Raw genomic sequence first — 21,950 nt, 5'->3', positions numbered from 1 at the left:
AATAAGTACCTGTTAAACATCGAAAGTGAAAATGAATCGACTCATTGAATCGCGATTCATCGTCATAATATCGAAAAATCGATTTTTTTTTCAAAATTTAATGTGGAAAAGTCGATATTTCTGAAATATTGATAATTTTCTTATATCGAAAATCGGCACATACCTAAGGCTAAATATGATATGAAAATATGTACGATGTGATTTTAGTGTGAAGAAGAAGTCTTTTTGTGTATAATAAATGTTTGTCATGGAAGTTATAAATGCTGAGTATAGGAATGTAGAAAGATTTGAATGCTTTCGAAATTCCTTTTTTATGTGATGAATTCCATTAATTCTCTGTACTTAAATTGCGTGAAGAAGAATACAAAGATATGAGTAAAAGGATTTCAGAGGTCTGTCCATTTTGTCTGATTGAGGGTTTTAGTGGAGAAGATAAGTAATAATATTTTGAATGCCCCTTTACTTCAATAAAAATTATGTGTATTGCTATTGATTAAAAGTTTACAAAAAAGTTTTCAATTTAAAGTAGAATTATTATTTTTATAGAAAGAAAACCGATCTATTTAGTTTCAAACATATTTTCAAATATTTTTAATATCAATTCGGAGGTAAATTTTATTAAATTTTTATTGAAATATTTATTTACTAAAATTTAAAATTAAAAATCAGTCTTTATACTCAACATTTACAATTAGCTTGTTTTGATTTAGTATACGTATGTACAAGACTGATATTAAATGGAAAATTTTTATTGGCTTATAAATTTGAAGTATATTTCCAATAGAATTTGCGATTAAGGTTTCTTTCCCATTCTCTGTTAAAAGTTTAATAATTAAAAGGGATTTCAAATCACTCTGCAAATGCCTCAATGTACAACTATTGACAAATAGGGCCTTAACTGAAGTATACTGAACATAGGTCCTTAATAATAACCCATATTGACTACATGCCTTATTAGCACAACTATTGATAAATAGGGCATTAAATACTGTTTGATCAATATTTTTAATTGGTCAACTTTTTTATCATGACTTTCTAATTCTCAACATTTGTTTCCTGAAAGGAATGACATTTTAGCTCTAATATAAACAAAAAAGACCTGATATAAAATTTTTTGAACCAAAATATTCAATTTCTAAATGAATAAAGAGTTAGGATCTTGAATCGTACTTTGTTTATCCATTTGCAAAACTTGAAAAAATCTTAGATTCATAAGTATTTTCTAATTAGTATTTAAAATTTCTCCCACTTTGTCCATATCTATGAAAAAAAGTATAAATTTTGTATTTTGTCTTGAATTTTATATTGCTTCCCTTTTTAAAAATTAAAGCATAAAGATGTTCAAACGCAACTTTTAAGTTTAATTTAATTCCAATGGCAATAAAACGGTAGATTTCTAAACGCCCTCCGTTTGATCCTTTTGGTACGGATTGTCAAAAAATATTTTTAAAAAAATGTTTTTATTGTAAATTTAATTGCGTACATATTTGGAGGTTTTGATACATAATATTTTGTAAGCTTTTTTTTTTTTAATAAAAAAATCCCTCCTGTTATGATTTTCATGTAAAATACATTTATCTAAATAAAATACTAATTGTTTGGTTACCTATGTTGAAACGGCCTCGGATCAATTTTAATTTTGAAATCCAATTGCGAGATTGTGTTGATTAAGCTTTAAATAATAATTACTTTTTCAATTCAGTAGCCTTTTTATTACTGTCCTTCAAATGGGTGCTTAAATATTCTGAGTAAATGGCGATTCTCGCACGAGTGGAAAAGGAAAAAATTGTCTGAATAATTGTCCTTTTTAAATTATACACCAATGAAATATTGTATATCAATATTTCCTATTTCAATATCATTTTTATCTTTCAAAAAAGAGTAAAGAAATTTAATTTATTTTGAATAATACAGATCAAAAGTAGGATAATATCACTTAAAAGTGGCTCATCATTTAGTATACTATTCATCAATACTATTACTGATGAAAAGTATGCTTACATCATAAAATGCTGATGAATTGTATGCTTATACATCGACAGCTTATTCAAGCATATATTTTTGTGTATTACTGATGAATCGTATACTTACTGATGAATAGTATTCATCAGCAACTTATTATTGCATTCTTATTCGTGTTTATGAATAATATACTTATTCATAAGCAACACTTACACTTTTTAAGTATGCTATTATCTATGAACCTTACGTAATACAATTTTTGCTACATAATAAAATATTTAAAAAATTCGAGGCATTAGCCAATATATTTTTATGAAGAAAATAACATTTATCTCCAGATTTTTTCAGGAAACATACTTTTTTTTATGTTAAGTTTATTATAGAAAACATATTTTTAAAAAAACAATGGAAATAAAGCTTAAATTGTTTAGGTACGAAACGAGACTACTTTTTGAATTTAACTATGCAAATATTCAAATTCTTAATGATCAGTGTTCAAATGACATAATGATGAATTCAGAAGCCATATTTATTTCACTCGGGGAGCTTAATTTCTGGCTTATTTCCAATAGCATTGAACGTCCTCTCTGTTTTGGTTAGTTAGGAGTTCCGAAACGGATATGAATGATCCTTAGAAAAGAAGAAAATTTCTGGAGATTGAGTTAGATTTTTCTATAATTGTTGAAAATTTTCTTCTAGAAGACATTCAAGAAAAAAAAATTAACATCTTAAGTGTACCCAACACATACTAACATTAGAAATTCTTTTTTCTGTTTCTTGAATACATTTGAAATAAATTGAATTTTAATTAAATGAATCAAAACTATTTGTAATTCTACTAAAAATTTTACAAAAAATTGAAAATTTGAAAGTTATATTTAAAATTTGCGAAAAATTAGTCTTAATTAAAATGGAGCAGAATTTCATTATACTTATTAAAATTAAAAAGGAAGAGAAGTAATTTAAAAATAATTCTAAATAACTTTTATGATGATAAGTTAATAATGAATTAATTTCAGATTAAATTTAAATTGGGAAACGCTATTACGTGTAAGAGCAAAGGTAAGGCTTATATGTAATTAAATATTTGAAAAATATTCTCGAGCTCAGAAATCCGCTTTAATTAATTTGAAATTAGATACAAAGGAATGGCTCCATCTTTTGAAAACTAGGCGAATTCCTTGAGCAGAAATAATATTTATTTGAAGAAGATGTTTCAATTAAGTTCCAGCATACAACCTTTAAATTAATTTTAACGGTTGAGTAAGTCGGGAATAATTAAATGAAATGTTGTAGTGAGATCACTTTACTGATGAAACGCTTCCATTTTAGTAGTAATCAAGCTTAATTTTAGTCATATTGAAATGCAGAGTATTCTTAAGAATTTCTCGCTTAACTACAAAACGCTACTTACTGCCAAAAAGCATTTTTTTCTATCAAATTTGAATAACAAAAATGACTAAATTGGTACTTATCCATGTCGAATTTTTCTAGTTTTATGTGAAATTTTTTTGAAAGTTTAATAATAATTCATAAAAGCTTGACTAGAACCATTTTTCAAGATTGTTCATTCTAGTTTCTTTTAAATGTTTTAAGTCTTCGAAAAGAACTCAAAATTTAGGCCTTAATATTAAAAAAAACTTTCTTCTACTTGCCTATTTTCTGATATTTTCTTAAATGGTATAAATATTTATTTAAAATTACGTGATTTCCTAGTTGAAAGTATAACAATAAATAATTGTAGAATGTTTATCAAAATGAAGAAAATTAAGAATTATATTGTCTCTCTTCATTCAATAATTTTTTTTTAATATTTTTAACTTTTCTGTTTATTTATACACCACTGAAGAAACTTTAAGTCACGAAAATTAAAACTCTGCCGTATTCATATTGTTTCTAATTAAAGTCTACAGACCAATCGAGAAACAGTAAATCTTTCAGTATTTAAAAATTGTTCTCAGACAAATCTCTAATTTGATGGCAATGGATAATATAACTTATTTTAGTGTCAAATATGAACTCTTCTGCAAGAAAGTTTCTGAAATGAATGGGTTCTTAATTTTCTTCTTTCATCTAAAAATTAATTCCAAGTAATTATCTCGCGATTTAATTAGAAAGGGAAAAAACTTTGTTTGCAAATGAGATGATGAATGAAATTTTCCAGATTTCGAATCCTTTAAAATTAATGAATTACTTTGATGTTGTTAACAGTGAAAAATCAACAGGTTCCATGTCGTTGTCATAGAAACCACGGCTTGAGAGAAGAGACGAAAGAGGTACTTAATCAATTCCGCCACATATTTTCCGAATTGTTTCTCTCATCAATACTTGAAACTTAATGAGTCATTCAGAAGAAAAGCTCGGTTTTATGAAAAAAATTTTATTGTTTTAAATCAAATATTCAACAATGGAGAAAATTAAATTTCAAAACAAAGTATCATCTAATTCTGTTTGGTTGAGTTTTATTTTTATGTAATATATTTTGAAGGCTGCTTTATTTTTATTTTTTATTTTTATGACTCTTTAATATGACACAAAACAGTTGATATTATTCTCTTATTAGTGTTGAACTCGCAATATTAAAAGCCGAGGAAAAAAATTTAATAAAAGCTTGGGAACTTAAGAAAGGGTTTCAGAATTTCTAGTCTGAAACATCATAGCATGCTAATGTTTTAATTTTGATTCACTTATCTTTATAGAAATTTCTCTTAAATATAATAACGATAACACCCTTATTCTTTGTGCATGTTTGGGTGTCTCAAGAGATTATTGCAAGATTTCTCCTGCGAACTTCTTGGCGTCTCTCACGATTGCTTTTTCAAATTTACCGTTTGTCTTGGAATGCCTTTCCTTTATCAAAAAATAAGAAAATGTATTTCTAAATATATTGTTGAATTATTTAACCCTTAACTCGGGAGGTGAAATTTTAGGACTTAATTGGGGAGGTGCGGTCTACGAGACCGCATTCCATTTATACTCAAATTAAATTTTCTAATAAATACATAAGTATGAAAAACTGCCAATATATTTTGCAGACATTTTTCTTGATATATAGATATATTTTAGAAATGTTTCAAAATATATTATCATTGAAAAAAATAAATGCATTGGAACATATATTTTCTTCACAAATTACATGTTACAATAAATAATATTCTTGAAAAAACATATTATTTTTTACTTTTTAAATCATATTTAATTTTACAGTATATGAAGGTATATAGAAGACAGTATAATGTAAAATTCAACAATTATATGAAAAATAAAGAAAATGATAATGGGTAAAATTGACCCTTTTTTTATCGGCTTGTGTGATTTTCATAGCACGGTTTTCTTGGGCATTTTAAACATAGAGATTAAGAACTAGTATAAAAATCAACCTATAAATTCGGTATATATATATATATATATCTTGGTATATTAAAATATTTTATAAATTTTTCAAAATACATTATCACTAGAAATATTAATTATTTTTGAACATACATATCAAAATCAGTTGAATTTGAACTTTCATCGAAAAACTCTTCTGTACAATTATCCTTATCACTAAAACCCCTTTCTGCTTCATTTAAAAGTGTCTGGTGCACTGCTTCATAATAGGATCTGTAAACTGGATGATATTTCGGGGTCCAAGTTTTAGTGCCCTCTGCTAAGCCTTGTATATCACTGGGACACTAACAGGGAGGTGCGGTCTAAGAGACCACGCTTAAAGAAATAACTGAATTATTTAAAAAAGCATCCGCTGAAATCGGTTGAAAAAGTGCACGTGTATTGAAGTACACAAAACAGGACGCTACAGGGTGAATTCATTCAATTGAGCTAAAAATAGAATAAGGATGACCGAAAATCCATCGCTAGCGGTCTCACAGATCGCACGTCCCCAGTTAAGGGTTTTAAAAAGTATTTCAAAAATCAAAAGCTTTATCTTGAAATTACATAAAAAAATATTTTTAAGTCATATTTTGTCATAGATACTTCACGGTTTTCGGAAATAAAGCTTAAAAGGATTTATTTCATATCAAGGGGTCATTTATTTGGATCCAATAATCTCTTAAAAATAATTTTTTAAGGTAGACAAATAATCTTTTTGATAAATTTTAAATGTTAAGAATATTTAACGTGCGAAATTTTTTTAAAAACTGTACAAATAACTAAAAATAATCTGATTTTCAAATTGATGCGGAAAAAGGAAAGTTTGCTTCAGCCGCTGAGAAAGTTAATTACAAATCAAACTTTATTACTTCATATCGGAATCGAATCTAGAAGAAAAGTTAAAAAATTTTATTTAAATAAAAGATTACATCCTTTAGAAAAATTAAGAGAATCCAGTTTTTCTTGCCGTATTCACAATGGATTGGGCTCCTGACCAATGCAATTCAGTTAAAGAAAATTTCAGGCTTGTATGGAATAAAAAAAAATAATAATTTTTGAATTTTGCATGTTGGACATCCAAAATTAGCTTGTTGCATGTTTCAATTGGATATCATAAGAAGAAGTCACAGTTAAGGTGTCAAATTATCATTTACTTGATCAGTTATGCTGTGACTTTTGCTGTTAGTTATGTCTACTCATTATTTCATGCGAGCACAAGACTTTTTGGAATTTAACATAAAATAAGTTTATGAAATACTATAATTATAATCGTGATTATTATAATACTAACTTTTTAAAAGTAAATTTTGTTTCTTTTAAAAATGTGAAGAATTTAAAACGTTGTCAAAACTATTTGGAGCAGTTATCAGTGGATCTAGACATAGTCCACTGACTATATCATCATTTTTGCATCAAAATAAAGTCTGTCAAACACCACAGCCAAACGGTAGTTTGATGAAATAGCTGGAATTGCTAGATGGAATGTGACAACATACATTTATTTCATTTGACATACATTATTTTGAGAGTAGATGTAGATAACTAGACAAGTATTTTAAGATCGTAAAATGCTTTGATAAATTTACATACAGCATCTTGATATATCAATAACGATAAGTTAAATATAATCAGGTGGATATCGTTAGGTTTAGTGGATACTTCCCATTAACTTCAGAAAATCTGAAATGTATTAATTTTTTTTGAAAATCCTAATTTTTTTTATCATGATTCTTTTGTCAAAGAATTTTAGTAAATGTGGTCCATTTCATAATTTCATAATTCATCTTTTACTAGTCAGTTTACTTTTTTCTGGTAATAATTGTATTTAATTTATTGAATATATTACTTATTTTAAAATTTCCCTTTCTGTTCATGATATGCCTTAATTATTATATTTAATGAAATTCTTAAACTTCTGTAGTTTTGAACTATCATTCCCCAAATTCATATTTATTGATTTTAATTTCGTACTTTTTGTGTATTCTTAACTGGCAATTAATTTTTGTAAATCTTCTTTTAAATAAAATTGCATGAAATAATGAAATCCCAGGGGATATTTTGGTTCTATTCCTATATTTTCTGCATAATAAAATTTGATTTCATATAAATTATTTTTGACTACGCTTTTGGTCGCTAGAGATGTTGAACTTTTCAAGGTAAGGAATTTTTACCTAATTTTTTTTCCAAAAATATTGGTAAGTATGTAATATTGATTATGCAGAAAAATGCTCGTCAGTGAAGGATCGTATCAATCAGTTTATACGTATACATCTTAAAAAGCAAAAATATTTCTTTGTCAGTTTCAAAATGTATTTCAAAAAGATCTTTTCAACATTTTATTTTTACATTTTTTTATATATACTTTTGCATATTCAGCACAAAACAGTATTTTTAAAAACTGTTTGAATTAGACATTTAAAAACTCATTAAATGCGTTTTGACATTGCTATTTTCAGGTGTCATCTTGAAATCTGCTGTCAAATTTTTATGTCTAAAATATCTCTTATAAAATATTTTTGCTAAAAATGTTTTATATATAATTACTTGTATAAAACTCTAATACTCTAATATAAAACACTAATAATAATAATAATTGATATGAATTTCCTGTTTGTTAATTTAAAAGAAATGTCCTTTCATATAAAGATAAATGGCTAATTCTTTTAGCATAAAATCCTTAGATGCTATAAAAAGAACTTCTTTAGTCTCATTCCATGTTACCTTCAAGTAAGTAAAATTTTGAATTCTTCGAAAACATTCTGAAAATATCAGTAAACGATTCTTCGATTAAAAATAACGTAAACAAAATTTACTTTAAGAAAAGAACATAAAGGAGATACACTTCGAAGCTAATCTACTCATTTTGCATGATTTTACTCTCATTTCAGAATGTGCATGTTTCAATTTGAAATTTGAAGAATGTTCACTTTTATAAAATTTTATAAATTATTGACCTCTGTACGGAAGATGTGATTTTCAGTGATAGATTTAGTCCTAATGCATTGTAGTTGCGATAGGCAATGCTAAATATTTCATATATATATATATATAATATAACATAACATAATATATTATTTTAGTTCCCTTTTTAAAATTTTCTTTTATTTAAGAAATACTTACACTCACTTTAATCTAAATATTTTAAATGTGCACTTATTTCTTCTATAAAACGACCATCATTTGAATTTGCATCACTAGACAGGGCAATTTTCGTCAGCTTGCGATTCTTTTAGAAAACCTGTAAGTTATGTATGATAAAATTACATTTTAGAACAAATACTTATTAAAGTCAATAAAATATATATACAATAAAAATTTCTGTGTAAATAAGATTTTTAAGAAGATACAAGAATTAATCTCCTTTTGTAATTGTATTGCTGTATGAAATCAAATTCTTAGATATTTTTAAATGTTTTTCAATCATCTCTGCTAGTTAGAACGCTTATTGAAATTTCCCATTGGAAGATTAAAGGGGGAAATACATTCTTATATAGAAGCTTTTCATTTTGTATGAAAACTCCAATCAGTCAGCCAGTAGTTATCAAATTAAAATTAAATGTCGCTCCTAATTTTCTTTTGTTTCCGCCGTTTTAAGAAATTGGAAGGAATCATAGTACTAAATTTCAATAAAAGTTAGTAGGAAAATCATCTTAATGGTTATGAAGTGCTAAGTCCAATATCCAAATATAAATCGAGAACATATCTATCTAAAAAGAATTTACAATCTAATTTCAAATCATTTCTCTAATACTATGTAACAAATTTAACTATTTTGTCATAAATCTATTTCCTGAATTTTAGGTATCTCAAATTGTATATAAGTAACAAAGATTTCATATATAGATAACGTTTTAGCGCTCTAAACATTTATTCAAAATATTCAATTCCGAACAAATACAAAAAAGGTAAAGTTAATTGGAAAAAACCGAAACAATGTTTTCCTCTTTATGCGAAGTTATTTCAAAATGTTACAACATAATTTTCGAAGATTTGATACTACTATAGTTTCAATAATTCTTCGATTCTTATCATTTCCTCTTTCTCTTTTTATGTGGTGGCATTGAAAAACTAATATTTAACTTCTGCACAGATACTGGCATATGTGTGAGCTTTAATTCTCCTTTAAATCAAAATATTGTTTAAGTGAAAATAAATTTATTGTATGGTGGAATGAAGATCATTATGCTCTTCTTATTATCTTATGTGGAAGCAAGAGGACGTATGTTTTCGGGCACATTTCATACAAGAAAAAACATTAATGCGCGCACACATGTTTAATAAATAAACAATTCAACAAAGACTTTTTATACTATGAATTGTGTAATAAAAATCGGGGTAAAAACTAAAGAAATCTAATTAAATGAAAGTATTTAAATTATGAAATGACGTTACTAAATTTCACATCTTTCTCTTATCTTTCTACTAATACTTCTTTATGTTTTATTATCCAAATTTGAATGCATTGTGCCTTTGCAATCCAAAAGAATTCATGCAATGAAAATACAAAACCGATTATTTTAATGTTAGTGAAATAGATTCGCACTCCTTAACCGAGCACGACTTGATTCATGTTTATAAGCAAGAATGGAATTTTGCAAACGATTTTTTTCTCCTTTCTCAATCTACTAGAGATTTAAAATTTTCTATAGTTTTGTTTCTAGGTGTCCGTATACTTTTTAAATATTTTTAGTACTTAATTAACATTTAATCAAGATCTTAGTTAAATTTTGATTCCATACAAGTGCCGCTGCCTGGTAGGGAATGTGAGGAATGTTTTCTAATGAATAACAATGGATCGACAGAAATTCAGAAGGTTTCCATATTTTCGAAAATGATGTGTTTTTTACCTCTCGTAACAAATAGCATCGCTTTCTTCTGTCTTACTGCGTGCAGCTTTTGAGTTTGTGTTGCTTCTCTGCTTAGGACTCGGAGGACGTGGAAAGCGAGGTCAGTGAGGAACCCAACACGCCTCTGAATCCTTCAGCAGCTGGACATATGTATGATGGCATTGTCAAAGAAGGTAAGTCTTCCCTTGAATTCCTTTTCTTTTCACCTCTAAGGACCCCATAACTTTATCTCCTAAAAATATGAAATCCCTTAGTTCTTGCTTGATTTTTTTAAGAAAACTATGAAGGCTTGCGTAGTCAATTAAAAAAAAAAATTCTAATCGATTTATATTTCCTATTTCCGCTGTTAGTGACTTTTAATTTTCTTATATTTGTGGCATTGAATGAGTCTTGTTGCGATAATTATAGTAGTTTTAATAAATAGACTTTTTTATTTAAAGATTTTTAGAAGTAATAACTAATACTAAGTGAACTAGACTTGATGAGTGACGCATTTCAGAAAACTTGAATAGAAGAATCTTCAAGTTCCTATGCAAGGAAATGTAGAGCCATAAATGCACAATACAGCTCTTAAGTGTCCGAAAGTCAAATTTCTTGTGATTTTGTGGCATTTCTGGTATTATTTGACGCATCTAAAGGAAATCAAAACTGATTCATTAATAATTGATAATGTTCATTGCAAGAATAGTATCTTATTTATTTCCTTTTTAGTGTCCATAAAAGTTAAAAATATACTATCTAAATCCTTATAGGATGAAGAATATTTCTATCATTTGAATGATTAATGCATTCAAATAGATTTTAAATATATTAAACTCTCGTTAGAACTCTTTGAATAATATGAAATTCGTCAAATTCTTTCTTGCTCAATTTATAATCTTCTGAATAGTCTTTTATAAAATGAAATTCTACGAATTTCTTGGAAGCCATTATAAAAGTCATCGAAGTTCCCTGAATTTACATTTTTCAGTACTTAAATCAAGTTCAAATAAAACATAACAGCCTCTTCCACAATAATTCTGCATAAATTTTCGAAAACAACCACTCAAAATTCTACGGAGCTTTAAATGCACTTTATTTTATGGAATTAATTGTTAATCCATTATTGCTGTTCCAGGATTTCAAATCAAATGATTGTATATAGAAAATCTGAAAGGATTCGGCTGTGAGAAGCGATGGAAAATCAAATAATTATAAAACATTTTTGTCGAATGATTTTATCCGCTAATGGGTTTGAAGAGAAATGAAAGTTTCAATATTAATTAAATAAAAGGTTAAAACAGAATACTGAGTTCATCCCAAGATATTTCAAAATATATCACATGTTATTAATTCAGTTAGATACAGAAATAGAGATAATTGGAAATCCCTGTACTTGGCCACTTTGATCTCCGGACGTAAATTTCTTTATTTTTTATACCCATTTATTTTACTGAATTTTTTCCAATTTTATAATGATGGAATTTTGTAATCCATTTTTCATGAACATCCCAATATTCCAAAGTTTTGAAATTTTGCCCATTTATTTATTCTTGATGAAAATATACTGTTTTAATATTTTCAGATTTTAATTATCTGATCGATATTAATGTAACTAAATTTTGGTTACATATGAGTAGAGTCGCCTGTTGGTAAGGTCTCGGCTTTGGAACCGGAGGGTTTCAGGTTCGAAACCTGATCCCACCAAAGAACCGTCGTGTAAGAGAGTCTGATGTACGATAAATCCGTCCGAGCCCTCATGCTGGAGGAGTTTGGAGGAGGTTCCAGCTCAAGTGTTGTCTTCATCTTCTGACCGCGGTTCAAAATGACAAGGTCCGTCCAAAAATAACCCTAGAGTTACTTCAAACGGGACATTAATATAACTAAGCTGAACTCCATATGAGTGGTGCAACAGGCAACGAATATAAGAAAAAAAAATGTCTCTAGTATTTATAATAATAGATTATAAATGAATGTAGATTGATAACGATTAAATGTAGAAAAGGATTGCACTGTTTGAAAAACACTACTAAAAGGTATATTTTTGAAATTAAAAAAAAATTTGTAGGAGATTCGTTAAAATATGATAATATTCGATCATTTGGGAAAAAATATCAGTAGTTAATTTAAATACCAGCTACCTTGTGAACATATAGAGTGGCTCAAATTAAAGGATCTCTGTTTGAAAATGGATCACGTTCTTTTTCATGATTTACCTTCATACTTTATAAAATTCTCTGTTGAATATTCTCTTATCTGTATTTAAATTTGACTTTGGAATCTTGTTTTGCATTTAGTAATCAGTTTACTGACGACAACAACAACAAAAAAATGTAAACACATTTTATAGTATAAATGGGTTTTTTATCTAAGCATCAAAGTTCAACTGAAGGTCAATTTATACCTACAAATTTTCTACAAAATGATTTGCTTACATTCAAAACTTAAATTGTATAATAGCTAAATGCATAAAAATTTCTGATAAATAGAAAACTCGAATTCAGCTAAAACAGCAACAACAATAAAAGTCAAATAAAAACTCGCGAAAATACAAACGTCGAAAAAAAAAAAAAAACTAATCGCTTAAAAACCATTTAAAAGTTGCAATAGGATTGAAACACCTGGCCGTCTCCACTTCTGACATTCAAGGTCATAATGTATGAAGATTTCCTTTCTCTGGATAAAATCTTGTGCGCAAGGCCCTTTAATGCCTGTCAAAAATAAAATCCTCAATAATTCGCTTATCGATATTATACTAAACTTTATATTCAATTGCTTGTAATTTTACATTCAATAATAAATATTCTTTACCCGCTACTATATTTCGTCTAGACTCATTAAATATGTTGCATAGTCTTCATTATAGTGTAAATTGATATTGAATTTTTCGTGTTCTCTCTCAAATATAATGAGTATAACGTGAGACAATGGAAGAATTCAATTATGGTCTTGTTCTCTATACGATATGTTTATGGTATATCATATTTCATTCAATTATTAAATAGAAACTCGAGTAAAAAGAAGGCTGTTGATATATTTGGTTTAAAATGAATAAAATTTTATAAAATATGTCTGAGTCGAAATATGAAAAACTGTCATATAACCTCACGTTTCCCCACTTTAATTGTAGGTCGGATTATCGGGATTTTGGGATACTTTTGGGAAAGCAGATACCTAAACAGAGAAATTGAACTTCTAAAGATTATTACATATGCAACAAGAATTTTAGTCTAGTTAATATTCCGAAAAGCTCTTATAGTGTATAGCATACAGCATATTCAACGAAATTCAAGATATTTATTAGTAAGCATTGTACTAGTTAAATTCGGTTTTGCTTCTAATCGAAAAACTGATATTTATTCATCTGATATCATTCATTCATATCAAAAACTGATATAATTCATTTTATTAATGATGAGTAGAATTTCTAAATTCTCGATTAAAGTTTAAAAAAGTAATATCCTCTTTTGTTTGTTCAGTTAAATAATACTAATTTTCGATTCAATCGATAGTTCTTTGCATCTAGAAATAAGTACTTGCTTCTCTTATTCAAACTCATTAAAATTATAATATATCCTTCATTATTGTATAAATTTAAATCGAATTTCAGTAAAGCGTTTGCAATTCGATAAAATATAACAAAAATTTTTATATTCGATGAAATATAATATGGAAATTTCTTTTATCGTCTAGTGTAAAAAAGCAGTGAAGGTGTGTTTTTATTCGGTTGAGATAAACTTGTACTGTATTGGATTGAAGTCAACTTATTAGAAATCTAGAGTACATTGGAGTGTGAGAAATGATGATGAGAACTTAGGGCTCATTCCGCTCACCAACTTCCAAGAATCACGTGATCCCTGCTCGCTTCGCTCTCCCGCCATAGAGTTATGCATTTCTATTAGTAATAAGATAGTATCAATACATCCATTATTATTTATATTGCATGAACTTCTAACATGATTTTTTTTATCAGTAAATGGGAACTAAATCAGATTTTTTAATTAAAATTTCCCTGTAACATAGATATACATGTAAATGTTAGAAAACAAAAATATAATAATCCTTAGATATTTAGAAATCAAAATTCAATTTTCTTCTTTTCTTTGTTTTGATAAAATATATTTCACGAAAATCGGTCGACATAATCTTAATAACATCGAAGACGGCTAGTGGTAATAAGATTAATTTAGTCATTTCAATCACCTATGATGAATGACATCTTATCACAATAAGATACCATAGTATTTTTATCATATTATTTAAATTATACTTGAGCAAGAATGCTAAATCACTATGAGTGTTTAATTATACTATATTGAGGAAAAATTAATTGACGATGCTCCTGTAATTCGGAAATATCGTTACGAAACCAAAAACGCTTTACATTTTATTTTTTCATTCATGCCGAATGAATCTTCTTATGAATAATTCTTTGACACTTACATTTGTCCTGATTTATCGATTTTGAATCGAAAATGCTCACCTTAAACTTATTTTTTCTGATTATCGAATTCAAGGGGAAAAATGTGTTGTCTGAGATTTTCCACTGAACCAAGCATATAAAAATAGGTGCATGTTGTTATAAAATGACAACTAACAAATTCAGCTTAATTTTGCTTCCACGTGTGTGTTATATATACTATCTACCAATAAGTATTTGGACACCCATGCAAATGAAAGTATCTGTGGTCCTTATCTACGTCACGCTAACTGTATTTAAGTATCGTGTACGAAACAGCATTAGTATTAGTCGCATGCAAGATGCCACGAAATTCAGAACTGTCTGACTTCAAGAAAGGCGCAAATATTCGATATTATAAAAATGGCCTATTCTCAGTGATCTCATATCTAGTGAGTTAAACATTCTAAAATCGAGAGTGGCTTTTGTGATTAAGAAGTGTGTGGTCATTGTCGGAATGAGCTTCGACCCAGCAGACCCACGCAACTAAGGGATAGGTCCAAAGAAATTCGGAAAAACCGCACCAAACTGATGGACCACATACTCCCGGAGTTCCAAAAGCATCCGGGACTGTTGTTTCGATAAATACCATCCACCGCGTTGAAATTGGACTGTAGATGAATAGAAACAGGTTTTCTGTAGTGATGAATCAAGGTTCGTCACTCTCTCTACCATTCGGATGATAGAGTCTGTGTTTGCCGTATGCATGGAGAACGCTTTTTTCCAGATTGCATTGTGCCTACAGTAAAGTTTGGAGGAGGCGGAATTATACGGGGGCTGTTTCTCGTGGTATGGGTTGGGACCCTTGATCCCACTTCATGGCAACTCCGACTTCATTATTCTAGATAACAATGTGCTTTCTACGCTCTGGAAATTTTACGGGTTGGACGGGTTACGGGTTTTACGGGTCGGTCCTTCAATAGGGTGAACCGACTGGCCTGGCATACTCAGAGTCCAGACTTGAATCCTACTGCAAACCTCTGGGACGAGTTGTATCACTGAATGAAGAGGTGCAACAACCATCCAAAGTCGGTGAAAGAATTTGCATGTCTTCTCCAAGCCGAGTGGAAGAAACTACCACTGTCCATCATCCAAACACCTTTGGAAAGCATGCCCCAGAGGGTTAAGACTGTAATTGCCTCAGGTGGAGGATCCACTGACTATTTAATATGAATAGATGGTGTTTATCTCTTTTATAGCAGTTTTTCAATTACTTGTTGGTAGATAGTGTATATTTTTCTAGTTATCATTGAAGGAATAATGAAGCGTTCTTTATTCTGTTATTAAGCTGAAAATGTTTTTTACTTCCACCCAGTTAGCATGAATAAACTGAAATAAAATCTTTTTAAACGAAGCAGCATTAATGCTGAATCTACAAACGAGGTTTTGGATGTACTTCTTTTATTAACCAAAAGAATGTCCCATAACTTTTCACTAGACAAAGGAGAAACATTTTTCTGAAAAAAATAATTTAAACATACAAACACACAAACAAATAATTTTTTTTCAATTTGATTTTTATGGGGCTAGGATGAATTTCTGATGGTTTAATTTAGTCATATTAACGGACCATTATGAAGTTATTTAAGGCCTTTGGGAGGCGTATTTTGTAATTTTAAATCTAAGACAAAAGACGAGGATGACACCTGAGCCGATATCCTTTTCTTCTACTTTCTAAATCTCATCCACTTTTGTTTTTGACGGATTAACACACATCAGGTCTCCATACGTTTGTAATTCTTCAGTGAAGGCTGATCTTGAACAAAGAAATACTCTGACACGAAGTCACCACAGGGTCTAGAGGTAGTCTCAGCCTGGTGAGACCACAAATCCTTATTCTATTCATATATATGTGGTAGGATATATGTTCGGTAGGGATCTAAATTTATTACTGAGTCCTTGAGCTTCAGAAGCTGGATAAAGGTGATTGTCTAGAAAGTTTGATACTAGTTCGTATTTCATCTTCGTTGCCATATTATGACTAATAAAAACAAAATTCGTGTATAATAACTTTCCTATAGCTTCAAAACTACAGTCTATGCGATATCTCTATAAAATCGATGCATTCAATAAGAGGTTCTTTCTTTGCGTGAGAAATGAAGCAAAATTTTCTACAAACAAAATATTATTTCACTCTTATTCCCTTTAGGAGACCTGTTATTCTAGGTCTATTCCCGTTATTAATTAGTTAAGAAAAAGTGCATTTATTTAGACTTTTTTATAAGTTTTTTTTGGCAAGTTTCATTTGCTTATATATGATCAATAGGTGTTGAAATGATGCACAGATAAAGAATAATTCTTTAAATTATTTGGGGGAAAATAACCACTTTGCATATTTAAAGAAGGGCATTCTCTTTCATTCTTATGAAAGAAAATTATCAATTCTTCTGCAAGGCCTTTCATTTCGAATGTTGTTAATCATGCTTGTTCCTCTCGTGCATTTCTGTACAATATATTTGATGCATTTTTTGACTGAAAAGGAATGAACACGCACATAAAAAACAACATTTGATTGACGTTGTCATACATGAGTTTAAAACAATTTGCAATTGTTGATGCATAAAGAACCTTGAAAGGCCTTATGATCAAAAGTGGATAAGTTGCCCCATTTTGGATAATGTAAAAGGAGATTCTGCCGTAAGAGACAGTGATTCTAAATCGGACCTTTTCGATTTCCAACAACAAATTCTTTCCAAATAGGATCGCTTCTCTGTTATTCTAATATCTCTCCGTCTGAGATATTCTTGTATCTCTTTATGACTCGTCGTTCAAGAATATAAATTATAGAAATGTAAGCATTACGAATGGGATCCATTTCAGCTTGTAAAATAAGAATGGAATCTATTTCAAGCAAATCCATTTGAAATGCAGTTATAGTTGATTTCATAATGTGTTATTTCAAAAGAGTATTAGTCTTAAATAATGATCTCATATTGTGTTTTTACAATCTACAGTTTCAAATCTGAACTTAGCCTAAACATTCTAGTTTCCTTTAATGTGGATTTGAACTCTAGAGTAGAGTTCGGATCTCTTTCAAATGATCAAGTATATACATGTCATGTTGCTGAGACGTGTTTTGATGATGCATTTAATGCTTTAAGTAATCCTGCTTGCATAATAAAAACACATAATCGGACCTAGTTTAAAGATTTAGAAATTTGTAAACATCAAAGTCTTCCGTTCCAGTTTCTTTCTTTCATTCTCTGTTTTATATAATTAGAAAAGATTGTGCAATTGTTTCACAATGAACTTGGAAAATTCTCTGTGGTTGGGCAGTTTGTTCCATTGCAATGTTTTTTAAATAAACTTTTTTTTACTGATCGTTTCCTTATTTATTTTAAGTAATTAAAAATAGCATTTACTATCCAAAGTTCAATTCAAGTAGAATTTCTCAAAATGTCGTCCTTAACTTAGATGATGCGTAATTGAATATGAGATAGCGTTACTGTTTAAGTTGATGTAGGTTGCTTGCATAGCGAATTATATATTGAAAACATTTGTTACAAAAACTATCCAGCAGGGCGATGTAGCAATTGTATGAATTCCATATTTTAGAATCAGGCAGATTATAAATGTAGAAGATAATATTTTTTTTATAAATTTAAGAAATATTTTTTGTACAACATTTGATAATAATCATTTAAAAATGTTTTTAAAGGTAAGTAATAATCTAATGATCATGATATAACAGTTCTTAATGAGTTGTTATAAATCAATATCGTGATTTCAAATCTTGGACTTCATTTCTAAAGTAACAAGCTATGATTTCAATGAATTAGAATTCATCTCACAGATTTTGATAAATATTATCAGAGACACGAACTTCCAAATGGCACAGTTTTCAGACAAATGAATAAATACACCAGTATTTCACCGCACTTGTTCAAAATCTTTTAATTTATTTAAAATACTGTTTAAATAACCATATTTGAACTGTCACCACTGCATAATATAGCAACTTCATTTCAATATATTTCTAGAATCATTGCGAAAGATATCTTGGTATAATATTAATTTTAAAAGAAAAAGTTACTCAGTAGTTTGTGTATTCAATTTAAATTCATAGTAGGGAGTTCATATCGAAAAAAATTAAAGCATTTTTTAGTTAGCTTTTCTCAAAAATTAAAGTAAATCAATGGCTCTTATCATTTACGTGAATTGATCTGACCCAGGTTTCATCATCAATATGCCTAAAGAAATTTAACCTTTATTCTAATGAAACAGGTATATTTATTCAACGTTTTTTTAAAGTTCTCAATTTACCAACCAATGAGAAATTCTGAAAAAGAAATTTGAAAGTGAGGCGAATCCTTTATTCATCATTGCTTTTATAAATATCTTTTCAAAGAAGCAAAGTCTCTCTGTAACAAGATTCATAAACAACTGACGCTACTTTCACACAAAAAGCTCTTGGTACCTTAATAAAAATGGATGGATAATAAAACGGACATTTTTATGCGAATTTGACGCATATTCTTTTAAACTGAGCCCGTAACAAGAACGGCTTCTGAAAGAGAGTATAAAGTGGTTGAGTAGGAGTTCTGTAAAGGTTATATTGCCCATATGAGCACCTAGAAAATAATTTTTAAGCAATTTCTATTTATAACAGATGCCTTTTCATAATTTTAATAGACGGAGAAATAAAGCCTAACAGATAAGATAATCTTTTATTTACAGAAGGTGGAATCGAAAGTCCTGTAAACCAGGCCCCAGCAGGACCATCTGGACGAAGACGAGCAGTCGCAAGATATCGAAAACATGAGAATCAGATGCATTGGACGGAATCTATGAACGACGAACCAATCAATATGATTAAAGGAGATTATTCCAATAATAACCATGATCATTCATATGAAAGAGCTGGGGTAAATATATTTTTCTTCAATGATGTGACAAAACATTATGCGCCCTAATGTATTGAGCAATTATAATCTGTAATATTTGTTATGAATGTTAAATATCATGTAATAACTTTCATCTCCGGACGTGATCCTAATAATAATTTTCCGACTAAATGTGATAATATATTTGTTATGTTCTTTTTTCAGAGCCCATGCAATGGATGTGTGAAAAGAGAAGCTTCGAGCACGCCCGATAACCTTTCAGCAGGAACTAAAGACGAAGACGATGAAGATGATGACGATGATTCAGATAAAATAGATATCAACAAATATGATCCAGAACGACTAAAGGCTTTTAATGTAAGTTCCTAATTTGCATACACTCCAAACTGAAAACTGACTATCCCTTAATTAAGAAAACATATATAAGGGCTAACTTAAGGGATATACTAACTACAATTTTCCTTTTAAATGAATTGATTAAATTATCACGTGAAAATGTCCTGAATTATTTTAAGAAAAGAAAATAACAAGAGTATTTAAAAAGATTTCGCAGTCTCGTAAATTTCTGACATAACTCTAGGCTTTGCATTGTCAAGCTCTAGAAATAAAGTTTTGATCAACTACGAAGTATTATTTGAAATTCACATACTACGTCAGTACATGTTATTTCTAAATTTAATAAAAGCAGTTTTAAAAAGCGTACTTTTATACTCATATTTACTTTAGAATTCACAATACTCGCAAATTAACTACATGTCTGTGTCATGGTTATGAAATTTAAACTTAATTAAATTAACCTATTAACTAAAAATGAGTTCTCAAAATATTTCATAATTTCAAACCTCTAAAATATGAAGAAGTTAGTGAAAAGTCGATTCTAAAATTCCTTATTTATAATCATATAATAAGGCAAATTAAATAAAAGTGCATACAAACTACCCAGCTCTATAATCTTACCAGCATTCTATCAATATCGAATAATTTTTCTCTTTTGATCATAAAAATATTTTTAAAATGTCCCACGTGTATTACTTTAATAAACTTCACTTTTATTTTTCATTTCAGTAATATTTTTCATTTCAGTATTTTCATTTAAATATTAATTGCTAAATAATAATTTATTTTTCTTATAATCTATTCAAAAAATGTCCTACAAATTTTACTAGCATGTTTTAGCTTGGACGTTTTCGAATGTGTAATCACAAGCATGTTTCATACCATGGCATCATCTCTTTAACAGATGTTTGTTCGACTGTTCGTGGATGAAAATCTCGATCGAATGATTCCCATCTCGAGGCAACCCAAGGATAAAATTCAAGCAATTATCGATTCCTGCACGAGGCAATTTCCAGAATTTGGCGAACGAGCACGGAAAAGGATTCGAACTTACCTCAAATCCTGTCGCAGGAATAAAAGAACAAGAGAGAGTACAAATTGGGAACTTGTAAGTTTAATCATTTTATTCTCTTGCCTAGTTATAAATTTAATCTATTCTAATTGAATAAATTACTGTTAAACTGGAGTGAGTTTGAAAAAGGATGCAGTTACATAAGCATTCTTCCACACTTTGTGAATTCTGCAATAAAATACATCTTTAATATGCAATCGAATCTTATTAAAGCGAGTAAGAGCTATTATTCTTCGTCTTGTATGATCGTGAGCGTATAAATGGAAAATAGAAAAGTGAAGTTCATAATTCGCGATAAAGGTGGTACTCCACACCGTTCTGTTTCTCCGATTATCCATTGAATAAGGACAGCGACGGCTGCTCCACGTCTGTTTCATTACAACTCTCTTGCTCAGTACTCTGCAAGTGTAAGGATTCATATCTAAGTAATTAAGCAAGTCTGAAATGAAACTATCCAAACTTCCAGTTTATATTAAGTGATTAAACCACAATGGGTGAAAATGCCATTGCGTTGTACTTGTCAAACATTTGCAAAGAAATTTGCACTGGTGTTCAATACTAAACCAAATTCAAATCCCAAGATCCAGAAAAAAGCTAGGTCCGATGCAAGTATAAAATAATGACAAAGCCATATTTTTAGACAGCAAGCAAGAGAGATATCCATGAGAAGCTTTTGCCAATCTGTTTGCTTCTCATAAAAAGCACAAAATATCATGAATTGACCGTGCATGGCCACCCCTTTGACTGTTTGGATATTTCGGTATTCGATGTATTAATCGACCAGTACTTCAGGCAAAGTGTATCAAGCGAATCGAGTATCCTCTTGAACTTGTCGTAGAAGAGTGGTTATTATCTTCTGAGTGACTCTGAACGTAAAGTTTCCGATTAAAATTAAGATAAGCGTCGAGGTTGGGGATATCCAGAGCCGGTGGCTGCCTTCCCTCTTTGGGCTCTATGGTGGACGGTTCTGTCGGATCTGAATGGTACATATGTACTATGGGCAAACGGAAACCTTGTCCCATTGGTGGATGGGACAAATCGTATCGAATAAATCGCACTCATCGATAAAGTTAAAA

At 29.3% G+C, this 21,950-nt stretch overlaps 1 protein-coding gene across 1 annotated transcript in view; it reads left to right on the top strand.

Annotated features, from left to right (window-relative positions):
• Window positions 1-21,950, top strand: part of LOC129959026 (nucleolar protein 4-like) — a 150,420-nt gene that overhangs the window by 119,923 nt on the left and 8,547 nt on the right. Inside the window, exons 4-7 of the mRNA XM_056071795.1 lie at window positions 10,261-10,357; window positions 19,300-19,487; window positions 19,671-19,823; window positions 20,707-20,910. Coding sequence (XP_055927770.1) covers window positions 10,261-10,357; window positions 19,300-19,487; window positions 19,671-19,823; window positions 20,707-20,910 — 642 coding nt within the window. The remainder of the gene's footprint in view (window positions 1-10,260; window positions 10,358-19,299; window positions 19,488-19,670; window positions 19,824-20,706; window positions 20,911-21,950) is intronic.

The sequence above is a fragment of the Argiope bruennichi genome, chromosome X1 (genome assembly GCF_947563725.1).
Source record: "Argiope bruennichi chromosome X1, qqArgBrue1.1, whole genome shotgun sequence".
Classification (NCBI taxonomy): Eukaryota; Metazoa; Arthropoda; class Arachnida; order Araneae; family Araneidae; genus Argiope; species Argiope bruennichi.
Note: the sequence above shows the minus strand (reverse complement) of the source record. Positions and strands in the feature narration are given on the sequence as shown.